At 55.3% G+C, this 18,694-nt stretch overlaps 1 protein-coding gene across 1 annotated transcript; it reads left to right on the forward strand.

The window, feature by feature from the left end:
* Positions 1–1,207: 1,207 nt before the first annotated feature.
* Positions 1,208–18,259, forward strand: LOC122675533 (PTTG1 interacting protein). Its single transcript, XM_043874415.1, has 6 exons — positions 1,208–1,500; positions 8,154–8,206; positions 10,218–10,326; positions 13,580–13,751; positions 14,427–14,473; positions 16,558–18,259. Exons 1-6 carry the CDS (start codon positions 1,401–1,403, stop codon positions 16,602–16,604), a joined length of 528 nt encoding a protein of 175 aa, XP_043730350.1. The 5' UTR covers positions 1,208–1,400; the 3' UTR covers positions 16,605–18,259.
* Positions 18,260–18,694: the final 435 nt, after the last annotated feature.

Consider the following 18,694-nt stretch of genomic DNA (forward strand, 5'->3'; position numbering starts at 1 on the left):
CTTTTACACAGCTGCTGGGCAAGGGCCTTGTCACTGGTTGCTGTCCCTGGTGGTCTAGTGGCTAGGACTCAGCGCTCCCTCCTTCCCTGGCCCCATTTCAGTCTTTGGCAGGGAACAAATATACCCTGCTTCAAATGGTAGCAGGCCATCTGTCTGCACCCCACCTATTTCCCCAGTGTCAGCTAGATTCCATGCTGGACTACAAAGCCCCTGCCCCAGATTTCACAGCAATAGTCAGGGTTGAGGTAGGTGTGGGACAGTGGTGGGACACGACCCAGTAAGCTACGCTTGGATCCTGAATGGGATCAAAGATCACAGAGACTCTGGGCTTCCCTGGTAGCTCAGCTGGTAAAGAATCTGCCTGCAATGGAGGAGACCCCCGGTTCAATCCCTGGGATGGGAAGAGCTACTGGAGAAGGGGTAGACTACCCACTCCAGTATTCTTGGGCAACCCTGGTAACTCAGCTGGTAAAGAATCCGCCAGCAGTGCAGGAGGCTTGGGTTCAATCCCTGGGTTGGGAAGATCCCCTGGAGAAGGCAAGTATTCTGGCCTAGAGAATTTCATGGACTAGAATCCATGGGGTAGCAAACAATCGGACACGACTGAGTGACTTTTCACTTTCATTCACAGAGTCTTTACCCCCCCACCCCCCACCGCACCCTGTGACAGAAGCTCCAACCCTGATCTCAGCACTGCTTCTACTAGGGGAGGTGGTCTTACCAGACTGGTCCAGGAAGCCACAAGTCAGGGACCCCAGAAACTTAGCTGATGGGTCTCTGGCTTCCCTGTACCACCCCCGAAGCCACATTGTACTTTTTCAAACACAAACACAAGAAAGCAACTGGACTCTTGCAATATACATTTTTTATCACTTCTTGAGGCCATCGGGGCTGGAGCTGCAGCCTGCAGACCTCCCAGGAGAGGGCCAGCCGCGGCCGAGCCCCGGGGAGGTGAGGGGCGTGCGAGGATCTGGGTGTCGGGGCGGGAGTGGGGGGCTAGCGCGCTGGTTCTGCACCGCCTGCGAGACCAATCCAGGAAGCAGCGCCACTTCCTGACTCCTGGAGAGCTGCTGCACCCCTTGTGGGCCAAGGCCGCGGGGGCGCCCCAGCCGAACCAGCCCTCGCTGTCGCGCAGGCGCACTGAGCCGCACGGATCCCGCGGCCGGCCGCTTTCCCGCCGCGCAGGCGCACTGAGCCGCACGCCGAGAGGCGTGATCGCCAACAGCTGGGAGCAGGCCGGAGGGCGATGGGCGGGGCCCCTGTTGCGCTGTGGATCGGCCGTCGCCCCGCCCACTTCCGGCGTGCGGCTCTTCCGGGCGAAGGCGCCTGGCCTGGGTCCGAGGTGGGGCGCGTCCAGACGACGAAGGAGACGACGGTCGACCGTCAAGGCCGCAGCCGTCATGGCGTCCAGCGGAGTCCGCGGGCCAACGCCGCGCTGGGGACCGACACTCGGCGGCGCTGCGCTGTTCCTGCTGCTCCTCCCGGCGGCCGCCGCGCAGGGTGAGGGTGGTCGGGGGGCACAGGGTCAAGGGGCCGAGGGGATCGGCGAGGTGAGGACAGGGGGAGCAGGGTCGGGGTCAAGGAGCGCGGAGGGCAGGGGGTCGCAGCCGCTCGGGGTCGCTGCTCCAGGCCCGCGCGGTTTGCGGGGACAGTCGGGAGCCACCCGAGTGTCCGTTCGTGGTCGGGACCGGCCCTTTGTCCTGGCTCAGCATTCGGGGTGGTCCGGGACCGCGGGGCGGCCTGGCCGAGCTCGCTGTTCCCTCCTTAATGGCCCTGCTACCCTGGGAAAGAGCTGCCGATTGTGGACCCGGGGTCGGAAGCAGAGCTCTAGAGCTGCCTGACCCACAGCAGGTCAGCGGCTGGAGTCCAGGGGCCTGGCCTTTGTGTGGGCACAGCTGGTGTGTTGGGGGGCTTTGCTCGACAACAGGTCGAGGAGACCTGTGTGCAGCCCTTCCACCGATGCCCACTGTACAGAGTAGATCCCTCTGAGGAGCTCCAGGGTCATCAGCCAGTGCTTGATCTTGGCCTGCCCTGCCGCCCAGGTTCTAGGCTCTCCAGACCTTCCCTACTTGGGCAGGTGGGTGGTCCTCCTTGTTTATCCCACCACTTCTCAGTAACCACCTGGGCCAGGTGCTGAGCCCACATAGTGACTGGCTGATGGAAGCGCTGAGTTCCTGGGCCGCCTGACCTGGAAACAGCAGTTAGAGGGGTGACGGGTGATGAGAGTGCTTGACCTAAGAGCTCAGAAGCTCCAGAAAAGGGGCTGCTGGAGGGCAGTGTCCTGTGGGTGATCTGCAGGTGGGTGGGGATCTTGGAGGGTTTGATGGGGGAGCTGTGTGTGGTGTGCGGGGGATGGGGGGTAATCACCAGTGTGGGGCACAGAGCCTCTGGCTGGCGACCTCACCCTCCTGGGCCAGCCTGAGGGGCCAGAGTGTTTCTCAGCTCTGGTCAGCTGTGGCTGCATCAACTCTGTTTAGCCCTGCAAGGCACCTTCCCTCTGTGTGGCCTGAGCGGGTGTCTGCGTGCAGTGCTGCGTGAGTCTCTTCAGTCTCCTTCTGAACACACTTGGGTGCACACTTGTGACATTGTCTCTTAGTGCAGCAGTGGAGTTGCACAGAATAGGGAACTTTTGGTTGAAATTGACTTTTCAGCACAAATGTGAATTTTCAGCACAACAGGATATATGTAGCTGAAGAGAAAGAGTTGTTCGGAAGACTTGGCTCCCGTGACCATGGGGCCAAGGAGCCCTGTGAGCTGGTTTCATTGACCTGGGAGTGCTCTTTACTAAACAGGATGGATGAGAGCCAAATCTGCTATCACCCAAGAGCCTCTCCTGGGTGGCTGAAGGGCCTGTGCCCTTTCATTGTTAGAGTGGGTGTGTCAAGAAACGCCCCCGGTGTGTTTGGCTGCTTGCTTTTCATGCTGGCTTGGCCCTGGACTTCTGAAGCCGCCAGAGAACTCTGTGAGCTGAGCGGGCGGGTCCTGTGACAGTTTGAGAATGAAACCAGGCTTAGTATTTCAGGAGAAAAGCCGCTGTTTTTCTAGCCACACTGAGCACTGAGGTGCTCCTTTCCCACAGAGCCTGGGCTCGCTGTGTGATTTTACTGCTTGTCATGCTCTAGGAATGTGACTACACCATCTAAGATACTTTGCATTCCTTGCAAGGATGCTGTGTGTACTAGTCAGGAAAAATTACCTGAAAGAAACAGTACCAGCAGGATATATGTAGAGTTATGAGGGACTGGCCCACGGGACTGTGAGGCTGAGGAGCCCCATGAGCCACTGTCTGCCCAACCAGGGAGAGCTAGCGTGTGGTTCAGTCCACACCTCAAGGCCAGGCAGCAGGGGGTCATGGCGCAGTCTAAGCCCAAAGGCTCACTGGCAAGGGGAGATGACAGCTCATAAGGCAGATTCATGCTGCCTTGCCATTTTGTTCTGTCAGGGCCTCAGTGGATTGGGAGATGCCCACCTCCTTGGAGAGGGCCAGTGCTTTCATCTGTCCACCCGTTCATATGCTAATCTCTTCTGGAAACACTTTCACAGATACTACCGGAACTATGTTTTGGGAATTCCCTGGCAATCAAGTGGTTAGGACTCGGTGCTTCCACGGCCAGGGGCCCTGGTTCCATCCCTGTTCGGGGAACTAAGATCCTGCAAGCCATGAGGAGTGGCCAAGAAGAAGAAAAAAATCTTCGTAAAAAAGGAAAAGAGAAACGGTGTTTTACCAGCTCTCTCAGCATCCCTTAGCCCAGACAGATTGACAGGTGTGTGAACTCAAAGACCATCATGACAGTCCAAAACCAGCCATGTCTTCTCCGCTGTGCGCTTGGGTGGAGGGGAGGCGTTAGGAACCCACAAGGTGTTGAAGAGCTTTGGAGAGATTCATTGAATTGAAGAAGTTTCGTGGGTTTTGGACCCCACTTTAATTGTGTATGGGGTCAGACTCCAGCTGAGTTTCATCTTTACATCCGGAGGGAAGGCGACCCTTGAAAGGACCTCAGTCTGTTGTCCTAAACAGAGGGATCCAGAGGAGCTGGGGGTGGAGGTGGGGCTCCTTCAGCACTCTTTCAGTCCAGCAGCACTGCGGTCCTGCTGCTGAAAACGGGGGGAAGGGGGCTCCCAAGCAGGTCACAGGACAATGGATGCATGCACGGGTCTGAACCTTTGCCTTGCTCTGTACTGTCCTTCCCCCTTTTCTGCCGAGGTGGTAAGACAGCCAGGACTTTCTGTCTAAATGAACTTGCCTCCACATTTCTCCTGTGAAGGTGACAGCCCCAGCACCCCCCACCCCAGGTGTCCTTTCACCCTGCGCCATGGCCACAGTGCCTTACTCTGGGGACCTTCCACTGCCGCTGGCATGGCCAAATGCAGCCCTCTGGTCTGTTATGTTCCGCAGGAAATATGCTTATTGTTTCCTTGTTGTTAGAAAACATGCCTCTTCATACACGTAGTGTGTGTCCTTCTTTGGTTAAGCAAGACTCACCTGAAACTGTAGGAAAGAACTCACGTGTACCATGGCTGGTATGTCCTGAGAACCCTTTTTCTTTAGCTTAGTTTTCCTGAGAGCACAAGACTTAAGGTTCTCTAGTCACTGGCTCAGAGTCCAAGCTGGAGAGCCTGGCCTCAGCGACATTGCCCCTTCGAGCTTGGGATCTTGGGTGGGCTTTTTGGCTCCAGATTTCCTGTTTCCATGATGAGATAAAAATGCCCTGAATGACCAAGAGTGCCTGGTTTCTGAATCAGATGTTAATAGTTAACATGTTTTCCTTACTACGCCCTGGGGTTTTCAAGGGCTTTGTGCTGACTTTGTGAGGGCTGTATAACATTGATGTTTCTGCACTGAGAACCTGCCTGGTGGTTCCAGGCCATGCTGGGAGCAGGAGGGCAAGGCAGTCCCCTTGGCCTGCCCCTCCTGGCTTCTCTGTTGACTTGTGTTGGCCCATGACCTGGAGACCCTGGGCTGGACGGGTCTGCTAGTTCCTGCAAGACCAGTTGTCACACAGGCTTCTACGTTGGAAATTCCCTGTGAAGAATTCCTCTGCTTTATTACTGTTGCTCTCTTGGCCTCTGTTAAGATTGACAACAAGGAAGTGCAGGCTTTCTTCAGTTTTTCAGAAGGAATCGAGAGTGGATGTGTTAGGTGTCATGCAGATAGATCCCCACCGTGCCTCCCTGTCCAGTGCTTTATTAGAGAAAGTTAGAGCTGCAGAGAAAGTTGAAGGAAAGATGGTGCAGTGAACTCCAGAATCCCTGTCTGTTCTTACAGCCTTGGCCACGTGTGCTCTGCCTTCATGTCTGTATCGCCTGGGACGGCTTATTTGCTTATTTTGGCAGTATAACGTGGCTTGTGGGACTGTAATTCCCTGACCAGGGACTGAACCCAGGCCACTGTAGTGAAAGTGCAAAGTCCTACCCATTGGACCGCCAGGAAAGTTGGATTACCCAGACTGATGAGAGCAAGTTATGATGTGGCCATTTGCCCTAAGTTTGCCAGGGTGTATCTCCTAAGAAGGAAGATAGTGGCAGAACGTGACAGTCAGGTCTGCATGGTGACCATTAGGATGCTACTGAACACTTGATTTAACACACACCCTGTGCACACGGATCACCAGTTACCCAGTAGCATCCTCCGGCCACTGACCCCGGGCACTCTTGTTGCTTTTGGCTGCGATGTCTCTTAGCCTCCATTCCCTGGAGCAGTCCCTCAGCATGTCCTTGTGCTCAGAGGCCTCTTTGCCGTCCCGTCAGTTTCCTCTGATCTGATTCTAGTGCGTGTGGGGAGGGTTCAGCCACTGAGTGACTGTCCTTCCTACACCCTTGGAGGCACCTCCTGCTACTGGTCCTGTGGTTCTGTGGTCATAGGTTGTTGCGACAATACGTTTATCACTCTTCGGGTGCCTTTTCTCTTCCTAAGTACAGTTAAATGGGGTGGCGGGGTGCTCTGAGACCGTATGTAATCTCTTGTCCCTCCACAAATGGCTCAGTGGTCTTGGCGTCCATTGTGATGGAGACTCTTGGCTGGTTGTCCTTCTCTGTTTATTCCATGCTAGTGTGAAATCATGAACATTCAGGAGGTGAGAGTCCATCACTCTGCTGTTTAAGCCAGTTTGGCAAGGAGGACCCCCCCCCCCCCCACGCTGGCTTCTGGGCCTTTGTGCCACTCTCAGAGGCAGCAGGCTGTCCGAGGTGACGGTGTCGTCTCCGCCCCAGTTGTGGGGCCAGCTGTTGTCCTGCGCGGAGCCCAGTGCCTTGTAGTGGGGACAGTATCATCTACCCTCGGCCCCTTGGTGGACAGAAGTCAGAATTCAGCTTTCAGGTGAAGCTGTCCTCACGGCAGCCCCGCGGGGCTCCCCCTCCTGCCATCCAAGGCTGGGGGTTAGGGGACCTCCGGACACCTGTGGCAACCCTGCCCTCTCGGTCCTGCTGTGGGAGGCGTTTGGGGGCTGTTAGCCTCCTCTGCCCTCCTGGGCTGAATGTGTCAAAGTAGTCTAAAATCAGCTTCAACACAAACTTAACAGCACTTCACTGGAGGCTCTGAGAAGGGTGCTATTTAATAGTGATTGCCTTAGAATGGTATGTTGTGACAAAAATGGGCTTTTATTTTTAAAAATGGGATGTACAAGAGCTACACTATTGAAGAGAAGCGCTCCTAGCCCTCTCAGGTAGCAGTTTACTGTACAGGTCCTGGTCAGCAAACGTTATGAATGAGATTGTGACTTAGACCTAAAGCTCCCTTTCCTTCATTTTATCATGAGACTCTGAGGAAGTCCAGGGAGTTGAGGGACCCAGGTGGTGAACACTCCTCTGCCCGCCGTTGGGTTTGTCACATTCTGAAATTACAGACACCCCCGCGCCTCCCTGCACACGTCTTCATCAAGAGCTCAGTGTTCCTCTTTCCTTAGATCCATTCATTCTATGTGCAGTGAGATGCAGAAACCTACGTGTGCCGTCGCGTGCATTCCACCTGTGCGACCCTGACCTCTTTCCAGCCTCAGAACAGGCGTCTCCAGCGGTCGGGGCCCCACCCAGTCCGACCTGCCTGCCTCAGTTGAGTCTCACCTGTCCCGAACCCTGTGCTGTGGGCCTTTGTGGGGGCCTCTCCCTGCCCTCATGGTCTGTAGAGTCATGTGTGTGCGGGCGCGCTTCTCTTCGGGGCTGAAGAGTGTCCCACTGCAGGACTCTGCAGTCACCTCTGTCCCCTGCCCCCAGGCACTGCGTGTGAGGAGGAGGTGGTGCTGGAAGGGGCTCATGTTCCCACTGGGCAGGAGGAGCCGCCTGGCGGCTCTCCGGACCTGCGGGGAGGCCGAGGGGCATGCAAGGTGCCTGGACCGCTGGGCTGTGTTCAGCTCTCGGCTGTTCCCATATGTAAAGATTGCCGTCAGCCCTCCTGCGCACATGGGTCCTGGTGGGTCTGGGACACACAAGACTGAGAGTGGAACTACTGAGTCTCGGCGGAGCATCTGTTTGCAAGTGGCTGAGCCGTTCTACACACCTACTGACATGCCGAGAGCCCCCGATCCTCGCCACGGTTTCACATGCTCAGTTCTGGTGGGTGTGAAGTGGGACCTGACTGTGCCTCCTGTGCCTTTCCTGGTGGCCAAGGGTTGTGCTCAGGCCTCTTGTGTGTGCGCGTGTCAGGGCAGCCTGGGGTGAAGAGCAGCTGCTTGATGGTGGTTTGGAGAGTCTTTGTTCGTGCGCCAGCTCTCCCCTGACTGGCTTGAGTTCCAGAGCTGTTAGCTGCTCAGCTTTGAGTCCTTCCTGTAGTGGCTGTCCCAGGAAGATGCCTGAAGGGCGGGGGTGTGCGGGGTGCTCCACGGGGTTGGAACGGCTTCTCCCTCCTGCCTGGGGGACTGGCTGGGGGCTGAAGCCTGGTTCGAGCCTAGCCTAGCGCTGCTGTGGCCTTCGGTTCCAGAGTGTCTGCTGAGGAGCTGGTCAGTGGTGCCCAGGCAAGAAGCAGGCGGCCGTCTCCCGGGAGATCCCGGGGTCAGGACCGCGCATGCTGCTGGCATGTCCCCACAGGATTCCGCTTACAGAGGCTCAGCCGTGCACCTTGAAGGCTGGCTATCCCTCTCCAGGTTCTGAGCATGGCTCGCTGTGCCCTCCGGGGTGTTGACACTGCAGGGTTCTCAGTGATGTTCATTCTTTCCCTGCAGGTTGTTCTCAGAACACAAGCAGAACCTGTGAAGAGTGCCTGAAAAATGTCTCGGTAAGTGGTACACGGTCAGTGCATGATCCAGAAGCACACTGGCCAGCTCTGACTCCAGGGGCCGTATGCATAGTGTGGGGTTCAGGGTGGTCAGTAACAGCTTTTCTTGGGCGATTTAAGCTATCTCAGGAGAGCTGCACACACCACCGAGTTATTAAAGTGCTGCTTCAGCTCCTGAGAGCAAACGTGTAATGGGCTCACAGCCAGGAACGCGTGTGAGCCCCGGGGCCCGCAGGTGTGGTATTGGGTGAGCGCAGGTGCTTGGAAGTGGGGAGGCATGTTTAGCCCCTAGTCTGTGACTGTGGACCTGTGTCCAGGGCTTCCTGGGCGTCATTCCACCTTGCAGGCCTGTTGGGACAGGGGCTGGGCTGTTCTACACATGGGCCCTGAGACTTGGCAGGTGTGCCTGGAGTCCTCCCAGCCCCCCTCTTCTCACCCAGTGCTGAGCTCTCCTGCTGAGGGGCCCTTGAGACAGAGTGCCCCATGTTCTTTCTCATCTCTGGGGTTGGGGTGCTCAGATGACAGTGGGTGCACATGTCCTCTGAAGGCCTGACTCCAACTCTGAACCCAGGCAGGGGAGGGCTTCCCTGGTAGCTCAGTGGTGAAGAATCCCCCTGCTCAGTGCAGGAGACACGGGTTTGATCCCTGATCCGGGAAGATCCCACATGCCTCAGAGCAGCTAAGTCCCTCCGTGCTCTGGAGCCCGTGCCCTGGGACAAGAGAAGCCACCACAATGAGAAGCCCACGCGCTGCACCTAGAGAAAAAGCCTGACCAGCAGTGAAGCCCAGTGCAACCAAAAGTAAAGAGTGCAGAGGAAAGCCAGCCCTCAGTGTGTGACTCCTCAAAGCACAAGAGCTGCCGGAAGGGTCCATAGGCCCCTGCAGCCTGCCAGCGCCCCGTGTGGTTCACCATGTGCTTGTACCTCATTATCTCAAAACAGGAGAGAGATGGTGACAGAACTACCCCAGAGGAGAACTTACTGCAGTGTGCTCCAGGCGCTCCCGGTAAAACTGCAGGGGAGGAATGGAAGATGAGATGTTTAAAACTTGACGGTTTTAAAATGGAGGATTTCCCCTCAGTTTTTAACTCAGGAAAGAACCACTGAAATGGAAGGGATCCTCAAATGGCCAAAATGAAGAAGGCCTTGCTGCTGTTTGTCATTTTGAACATGAGGCACCGGAGTGTACACTGCCTCCGTAGTCCTGGGACCCCAGGTTTCATTGTGACATTTTTTTGGTAACAGACTCTCACTCTAACTTGGGATGGAAAAATAACATTGTTTTCCATCCTGTTAAAACCTGGAAGAAAAACAACTTGGTGAAATCTTTTTTTTTTTTTTTTTTTAAACTTAGTTGCCCCATGGCATGTGGGATCTTAGTTCCCCAACCAGGGATCGAACCCATGTCCCCTGCATTGCAAGATGGAGTCTTAACCACTAGACCACCGAGGAAGCCCTGGTGAAATCTTTACTTTCAAACATAAAAATACCCAGAATGTTCTAACCTGGGTGGGCTTGTTAGGTGGCTCAGACCTCCCTTCTGAGACGGCACCTGTCCGGCTCTGGGCCCCTGCCTGATGTGCTAGCCAGGTCCCCACCACGTGTTCCAGGGACACAGGCAGCCCGGCTTCAGGCTCACTGGTTCTGCTTCTCTTCAGTTGCATCGTCTTTAAAATGGACCGCTCTGTGCAGTTGTAGAGGTCAAGTTAGGGTCTTTGCAGGGTAATAACCTGGGGTGGACACCACTCAACTGCCTGGCTTGGTCCCTCCTGCAAGGGATGTGGACCCTCCAATGAGGACGTGGGGAAGCACACAGTGCCTGACTTCCTGCCAGTGCTGCAGGAAGCCACAAGGCTTGGGGTGCCTGGTTGAGTGAGGAGGGCCTTGGTGGGTGGGTGGAGGTGAGCTGCTGTGTTGGGGAGGGCGTTGAGGAGGGAACAGCAGTGGCGGGGGTGGTACAGGGCAGACCCTAGCCCGTCTGACACCTGACATCCTGTCATCGTCTCTTCCAGTGCCTTTGGTGCAACACGAACAAGATGTGCCTGGACTACCCAGTGACCAAAGTCCTGCCGCCCAGCTCCCTCTGCCGGCTGAGCTCTGCACGCTGGGGCGTGTGCTGGGGTGAGTCGCCACTTTCTTTGGTTTCTTGCAAAACCAGTGTCGTTTTGAACATTCTGGTTGTGCTTAATGAAGGGAAGACACCAGAAGTGGGAATGGCCTGTGAGAGTGCTGGTGTCTGAGAGAGGGGTGGCCCATGTATGACGGCCATGGCCTCGGTTCTGCAGGCGTCTCCCCACGTCCCAGGGCCGTGCAGGTGGTGTCAGCACCTGTCCTGGTGGTGGTGCTTCTCCTGGGGAGACGCGCGCTCAGTGAGACCCAGGCTGGTTTCTAGTGGCCATATGAGGTGGTGGGTGGTACGGGCTGCCACCTGGAACTCATTTTTATGAGCTGGGCTTATTAATCCTTTCCTTAGTAGCTCATGTTCGGGCCCTTCTAGAGGCCTGCCTGGCTGCAGGTTGTGGGAGCTGGTGCTCTCACAGGGAGTTGTGACGGTCCGTTTGTGTGTTTGCGTCTTGGATTCATCTGCAGTTTAGTCTCTGTTACCTCTTTTTCTAAACGATTTCTCTCTCAGAATATATCAGCCTTCAACTGAACAACTCACTTCTGATTTCACCCGCTGAAACCTCAGGGACCCAGAAGTTTGTGTCTATGTGGGGTGTGTGTATGTGCGTGCATGTACATTTGTAGAGACATGCTTGTTGATGTCCATGCAGCTGGCTGTCCTCATGGCCACCCTCACCCCAGAAAGGCTCCCTGGGCCTCGCCAGCGTCTGCTTCGTCCTGGTTTCTGTCTCCCCAGGACCTTCCCTCTCAGCTGTTCTGCAGAGACGGCTCTGGCTCCAGGGAACTGTGGGCATCTTGGGCTTTAACTGTTAAAGTGCTTTTAACAGTTGGAAGCGTGGCTCCTAACACAGTGCGCACTTGAGCCCTCACCCCCTCTCTCCAGGCCTGAACTCTATAGAGTACACGCATGCATGTGCACATATGTGTGTGTGTACAGACACTTGTATTCTAGAGGACATGCACACATATGCACATACTCGTGTGTGAACGCACGTACTGTAGAGGACAAACACACATGCATGCACATGTGTCTGGACACACACATGTGTACTCAATGGGTTGTCATAGGAGCCTGCAGGTGATGCCACTCAGACCACATCCAGTACTTTCCTCTCCCCTGGGACCCCACGGGCGACTGCTGTGGTGTGCTGGTGGACATCGGGCTGTATATGGGCTGCCGTGTGCTCCTGTGTGGGCTGAACGCAGACGCCTACCGCCCTGGGCATGCCCTTAGGACCAGACTGCTGGCTCACACCAGTAGTTTAACTTATCAGCCACCCCAGTCTACGCTGCTTCAGGCAGGGTGGGGCCTTGGTTGGTCCTTTTCTGTGACGTGAGGTTCCAGCCCTGGGGCTGTGAGTGCAGCTGGACACAGGACATCTTGCACTGGGTAGTTTGGGGAGGGGGACTGTGCATTCCACGCAGGCTCGCACTGGGTGAGGGGGTGCTGGGGGGCAGTCTTTGTGGTAATAGGAGGGTGGAGTGCCCGCAGTTCCCAAGAGAAAGTGTGATGGACTTGTTGGGTTCATCCTCGGGCAGGCAGGGAGCTGGGATCTCGTCCAGGGGAGCCTTGTGGTCGGGCAGCTGGATATACTCCTGGTTCACCTGGTCACAGCACACCTCGCTCCCACGCAGGCCTGGGCCCCATGTGCTTTCTGTTCTTAGAGATGACGGGCATCTTATCCAGTTCTAGGCATAATTGTGTGGGGTTGTGATTGTGACAACCTTAAATGTGTACATTCAGTTGGAGAACAGTGAAGTCTACCATTTGGCCCCTTATCCAGGATCAGGTCTCTCTTTGCTCAGGTCTGTTATGCCCTGTTCCCCATCATGGTGAGATTTCTGTTTCTGCTTTATAACTGGGTCTAGCTGCTGACGAGAAAGGCTCCTGTGGGGGCAGGTGTGTCTTAGAGCCAGGGTCCTCTCGGTCTGACCGGTTTTTAAAGTTGATTGTTTGGGAGTTCTCTAGTCCAAAAGTTAGACCCTTTCCTTGCAAGGGTCTTGTGTTACTTCTATTTCTTGTGTTTCTGGCACTTCAGGATAGGTCAGGAGAGAAAAAACCACAAGATTCACGGCCAGCGCTGTCACGCTGTCAGCCTGAGGTGGCTCTGGGGTGGGGGCACCAGGGTGGCAGGCATCTGCCTCCCCCACCCCCAGCCAAGGAACTGGCAGGGTTATCAGCTCCATGAGGCAAGTCCAGTGCTGCAGACTGTCATGGGAGGGTCCCACCACTATCCAGGAGTACAGGGCGGGGCTAGGCTGCCTGGACGGTGCCAGGCTGTACTGTGAGAGGCTCTGGTGTGAATGGAGTGGAAAAGTACTGGCTGGCTGGTTTTAATTTGTAAACCCTCAAGAGAAGCTGGAAAGAATTGGAACTTGTCCTAAGTGTGTTTGGTCTGGACAGGAAACCATAGTCAGCTGATGGCGGCAGTGCCGTTTTCCAGGCCCTGGGTGTCCCTTGGCCTGGGCCATGGCTCTGGCGGGCCCTTGGCCTGCACAGGCGGACTTGCCTCCTGCTGGCCTTTGACTCAGGTCGTCAGAGCAGGGCTGGTCTCCCTGGTTTAGTCAGCTTTTCTCAGGCTGGAAACATCTCTCCAGCATCAGGTGATGAGGAAAGTTACCTGTTGCTTGAAGTTGATGGAAACTGGTGACTCAGTCACAGAAACAGGCTGGAGGAAGGTGGGGCATTGCCGCCACAGCCCTGGTTCTGGAGACCCTATGGGGGCGGGGTGCTCCTAGTTCTGGAGACCCCATGGGGGAGGGGCGCTCCTGGTTCTGGAGACCCCATGGGGGAGGGGTGCTCCGGGTTCTGGAGACCCCACAAGGAGGGGCATCCCTGGTTCTGGAGACCCTTTGGGGAGGGACATCCTTGGTTCTGGAGACCCCATGAGGAGGGACATCCCTGGTTCTGGAGATCTCACAAGGAGGGGTGTCCCTGGTTCTGGAGACCCTTTGGGGAGGGACATCCCTGGTTCTGGAGACCCCATGGGGGAGGGGTGCTTCTGGTTCTGGAGACCCCCATGGGGGAGGGGTGCTCCTGGTTCTGGAGACCCCACGAGGAGGGGCGTCCCTGGTTCTGGAGACCCCATGGGGGAGGGGTGCTCCGGGTTCTGGAGACCCCCATGGGGGAGGGGTGCTCCAGGTTCTGGAGACCCCATGGAGGAGGGGCGCTCCTGGTTCTGGAGACCCTGCAGGGAGGGGTGCTGCTGGGAGCGCTCAGGCCCCTAACTCTGCCCCTTTGCACCTGCAGTGAACTTTGAGGCCTTGATCATTGCCATGTCAGTGATCGGGGGCTCCCTGCTCCTGGGGGTTGCCATCTGCTGCTTCTGCTGCTGCAGGAGGAGCCGGAGCCGACGGCCGGACAAGAGCGAAGAGAAGGCCATCCGGGAGCGAGAGGAGCGCCGGGTCCGGCAGGAGGAGCGGTGAGGCCCAGCATGATCCGGGGGCAGGAGGGTGGGGCGCTCCTGCTGCCCGAGCTTCCTCCACGTCTGAAGAGCGGGACCATGTGGAGTGTCCGCAGGGTTTTCTCAGGGTGGTATGGAGGGTGGGAAACTGAATGTGGGGGCTGGGCCGGCATGGCCTCTAGAGGGTCATCCAGTCCTGAGCCATTAGAGGCTCAGCAGGAGGAAGGCATTTAACTAGGTCTCCTGTCCGTCTGAGGCCTAACTGGGCCTCTTGTGTGACCAGTGCTCTGGTGACCATGTGTCCCTGGTCCTCGAGCCCTTTGGCGAGTGTGCATAGTGCGGCCAGGTTTGGGGGTGCTGACCTGCCAGCCTGCGGCTGCTAGGGGCCAAAACCCATGTACTCCGCACTGTCTTCAGAACCAAGGAGAAGATATTTGCTGATTTGTTTTTATGTGAAAAGAACGTTTTCTAAAATCACAGTAAGGGGCACTGGAATTGGTTTTATCAAAAGGAAGAGTTGAATGATGTGCCATCAAAGCAGCCTCGAGTGCGTGCTTAACACCTGCCCGTCCCAGTGGGCGTGGCCACGGCCAGGCTGTCCTGCCCGGCCTGGCTCCAGGCCAGAGGCTGTGAGAGGCACAGCTATTAGAATTATGCTGTAGTTTGGTGCTAAACCAGATTTCTCTGTTTTAGGAGAGCGGAGATGAAGTTGAGACATGATGAAATCAGAAAAAAATATGGTAAGAACAGTGGGCTCCCCATTTCTGTTGGCAGGAGCTGGCCCGGCCTTCCCGGTCCCGTTCAGTGCCGGGCAGTCTCTGCTGTGTGAGGGGTGGCTCTCCAGGAGTTCGTGGTTGACCACTGGTGCCCCCAGGTGTTTGTGCCTCCATCGGCCTTCCAGGCACGTGTGTGCCCATGAAGTGCTGCCTCCCTTCCCCTCTGCTCGCCTTCCAGTGGGGGAGCTTCTGAGCTGCGGGGCCCTGCATCCTCCGCCCTCAGGCTGGAGTTGCACCTGGCCTGTCTTCCCACCCTCTCGGCAGTGATCACACTCAGGCCTTGTCCTGGGAGCTGTGTCGTATTCTGTTTCAGTGTTTGCTTGATGAGGTTTTCCGTTGGGGGGACTGTTTTCTTCGGTGTTAGGAGCATTGAACCTGCTCCTGTGTTTAGATAGTTCTGTGCTGATTCTCAAACCACCAAAATCATTGGTGTTTTCTGCACTTGGTTTTAACACACACACACACACACACACACACAGACACACACAGACACACACACACACAGACACACACACACACACACACACACACCCCCTGGTGTTAGGAGCATTGAACCTGCTCCTGTGTTTAGATAGTTCTGTGCTGATTCTCAAACCACCAAAATCATTGGTGTTTTCTGCACTTGGTTTTAACACACACACACACACACACAGACACACACACAGACACACACACACACACAGACACACACACACACACACACACACACACACCCTGGACCTGTGCCCAGCCTGCACAAGGCCTTTTCTGGAGCAGTCAGACATCTGATTACAATTAATTTAAATAAGACAGGTGGGTGTGTGCTCGCATGCGTGTACACACACACACCTGGACACACACACACACCTGGACACACACAGACACACACACAGACACCCCTGGACCTGTGCCCAGCCTGCACAAGGCCTTTTCTGGAGCAGTCAGACATCTGATTACAGTTAATCTAAATAAGACAGGTGGGTGTGTGCTTGCATGCGTGTACACACACACACACACACACACACCTGTATACACACACACACCATACCACACCACACCACCCCTCCCCCCGCCCCTGGTCCTGTGCCCAGCCTGCACAAGACCTTTTCTGGAGCAGTCAGAGATTCCCTGTATTCCTTTCAAGGAGGTGATCAGTTGCCCTGTAATTGCACTGATGGAATTAACTTGTGCGCATTTGTGTGAAGCCCTCTGAATGGCTTGGACTGTGGAAGGAAAGCCTCGACCATGGGAAGAACTCGGGGCAGGGTCAGGGCTGAGCCTGATTGACACACAAGACACAGCGCAGACCAAACCCCAGCTCCTTTGGCGTCCTTCTCACAAGGCAGCTTGTGTCTGTTTTTCCCTCTAAACTAGAAGTAGCGCCAGGAGCTGGTTTGGGTATTTTTTTCCAACAGGACCTTAACAATCCTGCTTGATAGTTTCCTACCCCAAGCCAGCTGTGCATTTCTCCCCAGCTGAGCTCACCGTCTTCCCCTGACAGACAGCACCCTCCCTCTGCCCGCACCTGGCCCCGTCCCAAGCCCTGCGGGGAGGAGAGTTTTGCAGTGGCTCCAGCTGTTTAAAGAGAGGGAGAGTATGCTTCTCACACAGACAGCTCCTGGTCTTCGGGTGTTTAGCTCTTTCACTGTTGAACTGACAAGTCACCTTCTGCCTGTGGCCTTAATTCTGAAAATTAATCAGGATTTATATAGAGCATCTCAAGTATGGTGCTTTTGTTTTCTTCTGTATAATTTAGCCAGCCACGGAGGGATGACACAGTGGCTTTCATATTTCTTTCTGAATCAGCAAACACGTCTTTTTTGCTTAGGACCTATTTTTCTTAGAAGTATTGTTTCCAGTAAATTTCACTTTGGTTTTAAAGTCGCCAGTGGTGTGATGTTCTCAGAAGGGTAGTGTCTGAGCTCCTTGCACACCTTTCTTCCTTGCGACTTCAGTAAACCTTCATACAGGCTTCTGTGGAAACCTTCGTGCACAGCCTCACGTGCCGTTTTCTGGCTCTTGTTGCCTGTGGCCGAGTGTATTTCTAATCAGGCTTGTTTTGTTTTCAGGTTTGTTTAAAGAAGAAAACCCATATGCCAGATTCGAAAACAACTAAGACGCACTTGGTGGCGCGGCGAGCAGTCTCCAGGCCTCTAGTCAGCAGGGACCCTGCTGCCCGTCCGCCTCCCATCCTGGGGAAGGAAGCTGCCTCGGGCCGAGGCCTGGGAGCTTCTGTTTCCTCTTCTCTCGTTTCTGTATTTAGTCACTTGAGACACGAAGGCTGTCAGGGCTTCTCTGTTGTTCTGTTGTCCGCCTGGGGAGGACGCGGTGCACCTCAGGCCTCCGGTCGTCTGTGGGCCAGTGCAGACGGCCCTGCATCTGGGCCCGCGAGGTCCACATGCAGGAAGTGGGGCGGTGCAGTCCGTCCTGGCACCTCCCCCAACCCCTGTCGCTTCCCCTGCACCTCGGGGCCCAGGATGCAGTCTGACCTTGCCCACACCGAGTAGCATTGAGCCATAAACCTTTTTTTTTTTTTAATTATTGGATTTTATTCTCCTACCCAAAAGATTCTCCCAAAAAGCTTTATTGTCAAAGTTCAGACCATTTATAGGGTGATTTTTCAAGTTTGTGTCTTTACTGGTACATCAAGGTATTTTTCTAGTGTTCATCTGAATTATAAAACCTCCGACGGGTGGTTGTCGGTCAGGTGCCGTTGTGTCCTGGGGGTGGGAGGGCCTCCTGAGGCTCTGCCTGCCTTTTCAGCCCCACTGAGCGTCAGCCTTGGGGTTGGGGTCTCCTGAGTCAGACCCTCCCTGCTGTCTCTGGTGGTCACTCAGGGCTTGCAGGTGACCACGGGCCTTCCCTCAAGAGGAGGGGGCCGCTGATAGGATCTCCACACATAGGCACTGGCGGCTGTCCCACTTGTCCACGGACGCTAGCTCCCTCCCCGTCGTCTGTCTCGGCCTGTCCTGGGAATCTCCCACAGAGGCGACTGCTTGAAGGGGCGTTGGGTGCGTATGGTGCTGCCCTTGGGGTTCCTTTCTTCCAGATTAAGATGCAGGCCCGCAGTCAGTAGCGCTTGCGCTTCCTGGCAGGGACAGCAGATGGTGAAGTCACTGTGAACAGCCTTTCTTTAAAAAAATCTGAAAATAGTCCTAGTTGGCAAATTGTTTTAAATGAGGAAAACATTGAGCTTTGGGAAGGAAGGTGAAAGTGCACAATAAGTAGGAGCGTTCATGCGGATCCAGGGGTCACATTTGCCTGGTTAGCTGCACGGATCTGTGTTTGACCTCACAGTTCCACCCTCACATTTCACAGACCAGAAACAACCTTTAACAAAATCCTTTGTCTTATTTCTCTGATTTCTTGGGCATTTAATAGCAATGAAAGTATTATGAAACATTCCTAAATATAACAGTCTGCAAATTTTTACTTTATGCTGTTTGTTCATAAACTTTTTAGTAGACTGATGAACTTTGTATTAACACGGTAGTTAGTATGAATGTAAAATCACTCTTTCTTGACTTGAGGCTGCTGAGCTGAAAGCCAAGCCGGGTTGTAGATAAAATGGGTTGTTAGAGCAGGGTTGCTGGTGCACGTGCCACCCTCCCGCACAGGACAGAGCCCTCCCGGGAGTGGCTCTGCCGTCTCATGTTCTGAAGCAGCACCAAGAGCAGCCAGAGATTGTAACCTCAAGGAAACCACGAGTCTGAGTGCCTTAATCTTTAACCAGTTTCCAATCAGCTGATTAATACATGCTTTTGTTGACTATGCCTTGCATTCCTTGTGTTTCATTTCTGGGGGCTGTGGACGTGAGTGCTTGGGGAGCGAGGGCAGCAGGGCTGCTGGAGTATAAGACGGGCTTCCGGACCCACTGGCACGAGTGCGCAGCCTGCTCCTGATGCCAGGCTGGTAGGGATGCTCCACACCACGAGCTAGCTGAGTGGCCCCCGGGCCCTGCCCCGCCATGCATTCATTCCACCTGCAGTTCCCCTGTTGCAGACCGTGGCCAGAACAGACACCTCCCCCTCATCCCCCGCCCCCTCCCCCCCAGGGTCTCTGCCTGGTGTGAGGAGGGCCCCTCCATCTTCTGAGTTGCTGCTTAGTTGGGGTTTTTTTGAGCACAAGCCACGTGTCTCTTTGCTCAGTCCTGCGATAAACGTTCTCTGCTTCAAACTCCGAGGTTAGTCTCAGTCACAGGGTTGC

The sequence above is a fragment of the Cervus elaphus genome, chromosome 19 (assembly GCF_910594005.1).
Source record: "Cervus elaphus chromosome 19, mCerEla1.1, whole genome shotgun sequence".
Classification (NCBI taxonomy): domain Eukaryota; kingdom Metazoa; phylum Chordata; class Mammalia; order Artiodactyla; family Cervidae; genus Cervus; species Cervus elaphus.

Bases quoted from the DNA above. Each gene is read 5' to 3' on its own strand.
- LOC122675533 (XM_043874415.1), top strand. From the start codon at position 1,401: ATGGCGTCCAGCGGAGTCCGCGGGCCAACGCCGCGCTGGGGACCGACA. The intron at 1,501-8,153 runs GTGAGGGTGGTC...CTTTCCCTGCAG, and splicing joins CCCGGCGGCCGCCGCGCAGG to GTTGTTCTCAGAACACAAGC. The intron at 10,327-13,579 runs GTGAGTCGCCAC...TTGCACCTGCAG, and splicing joins ACGCTGGGGCGTGTGCTGGG to TGAACTTTGAGGCCTTGATC.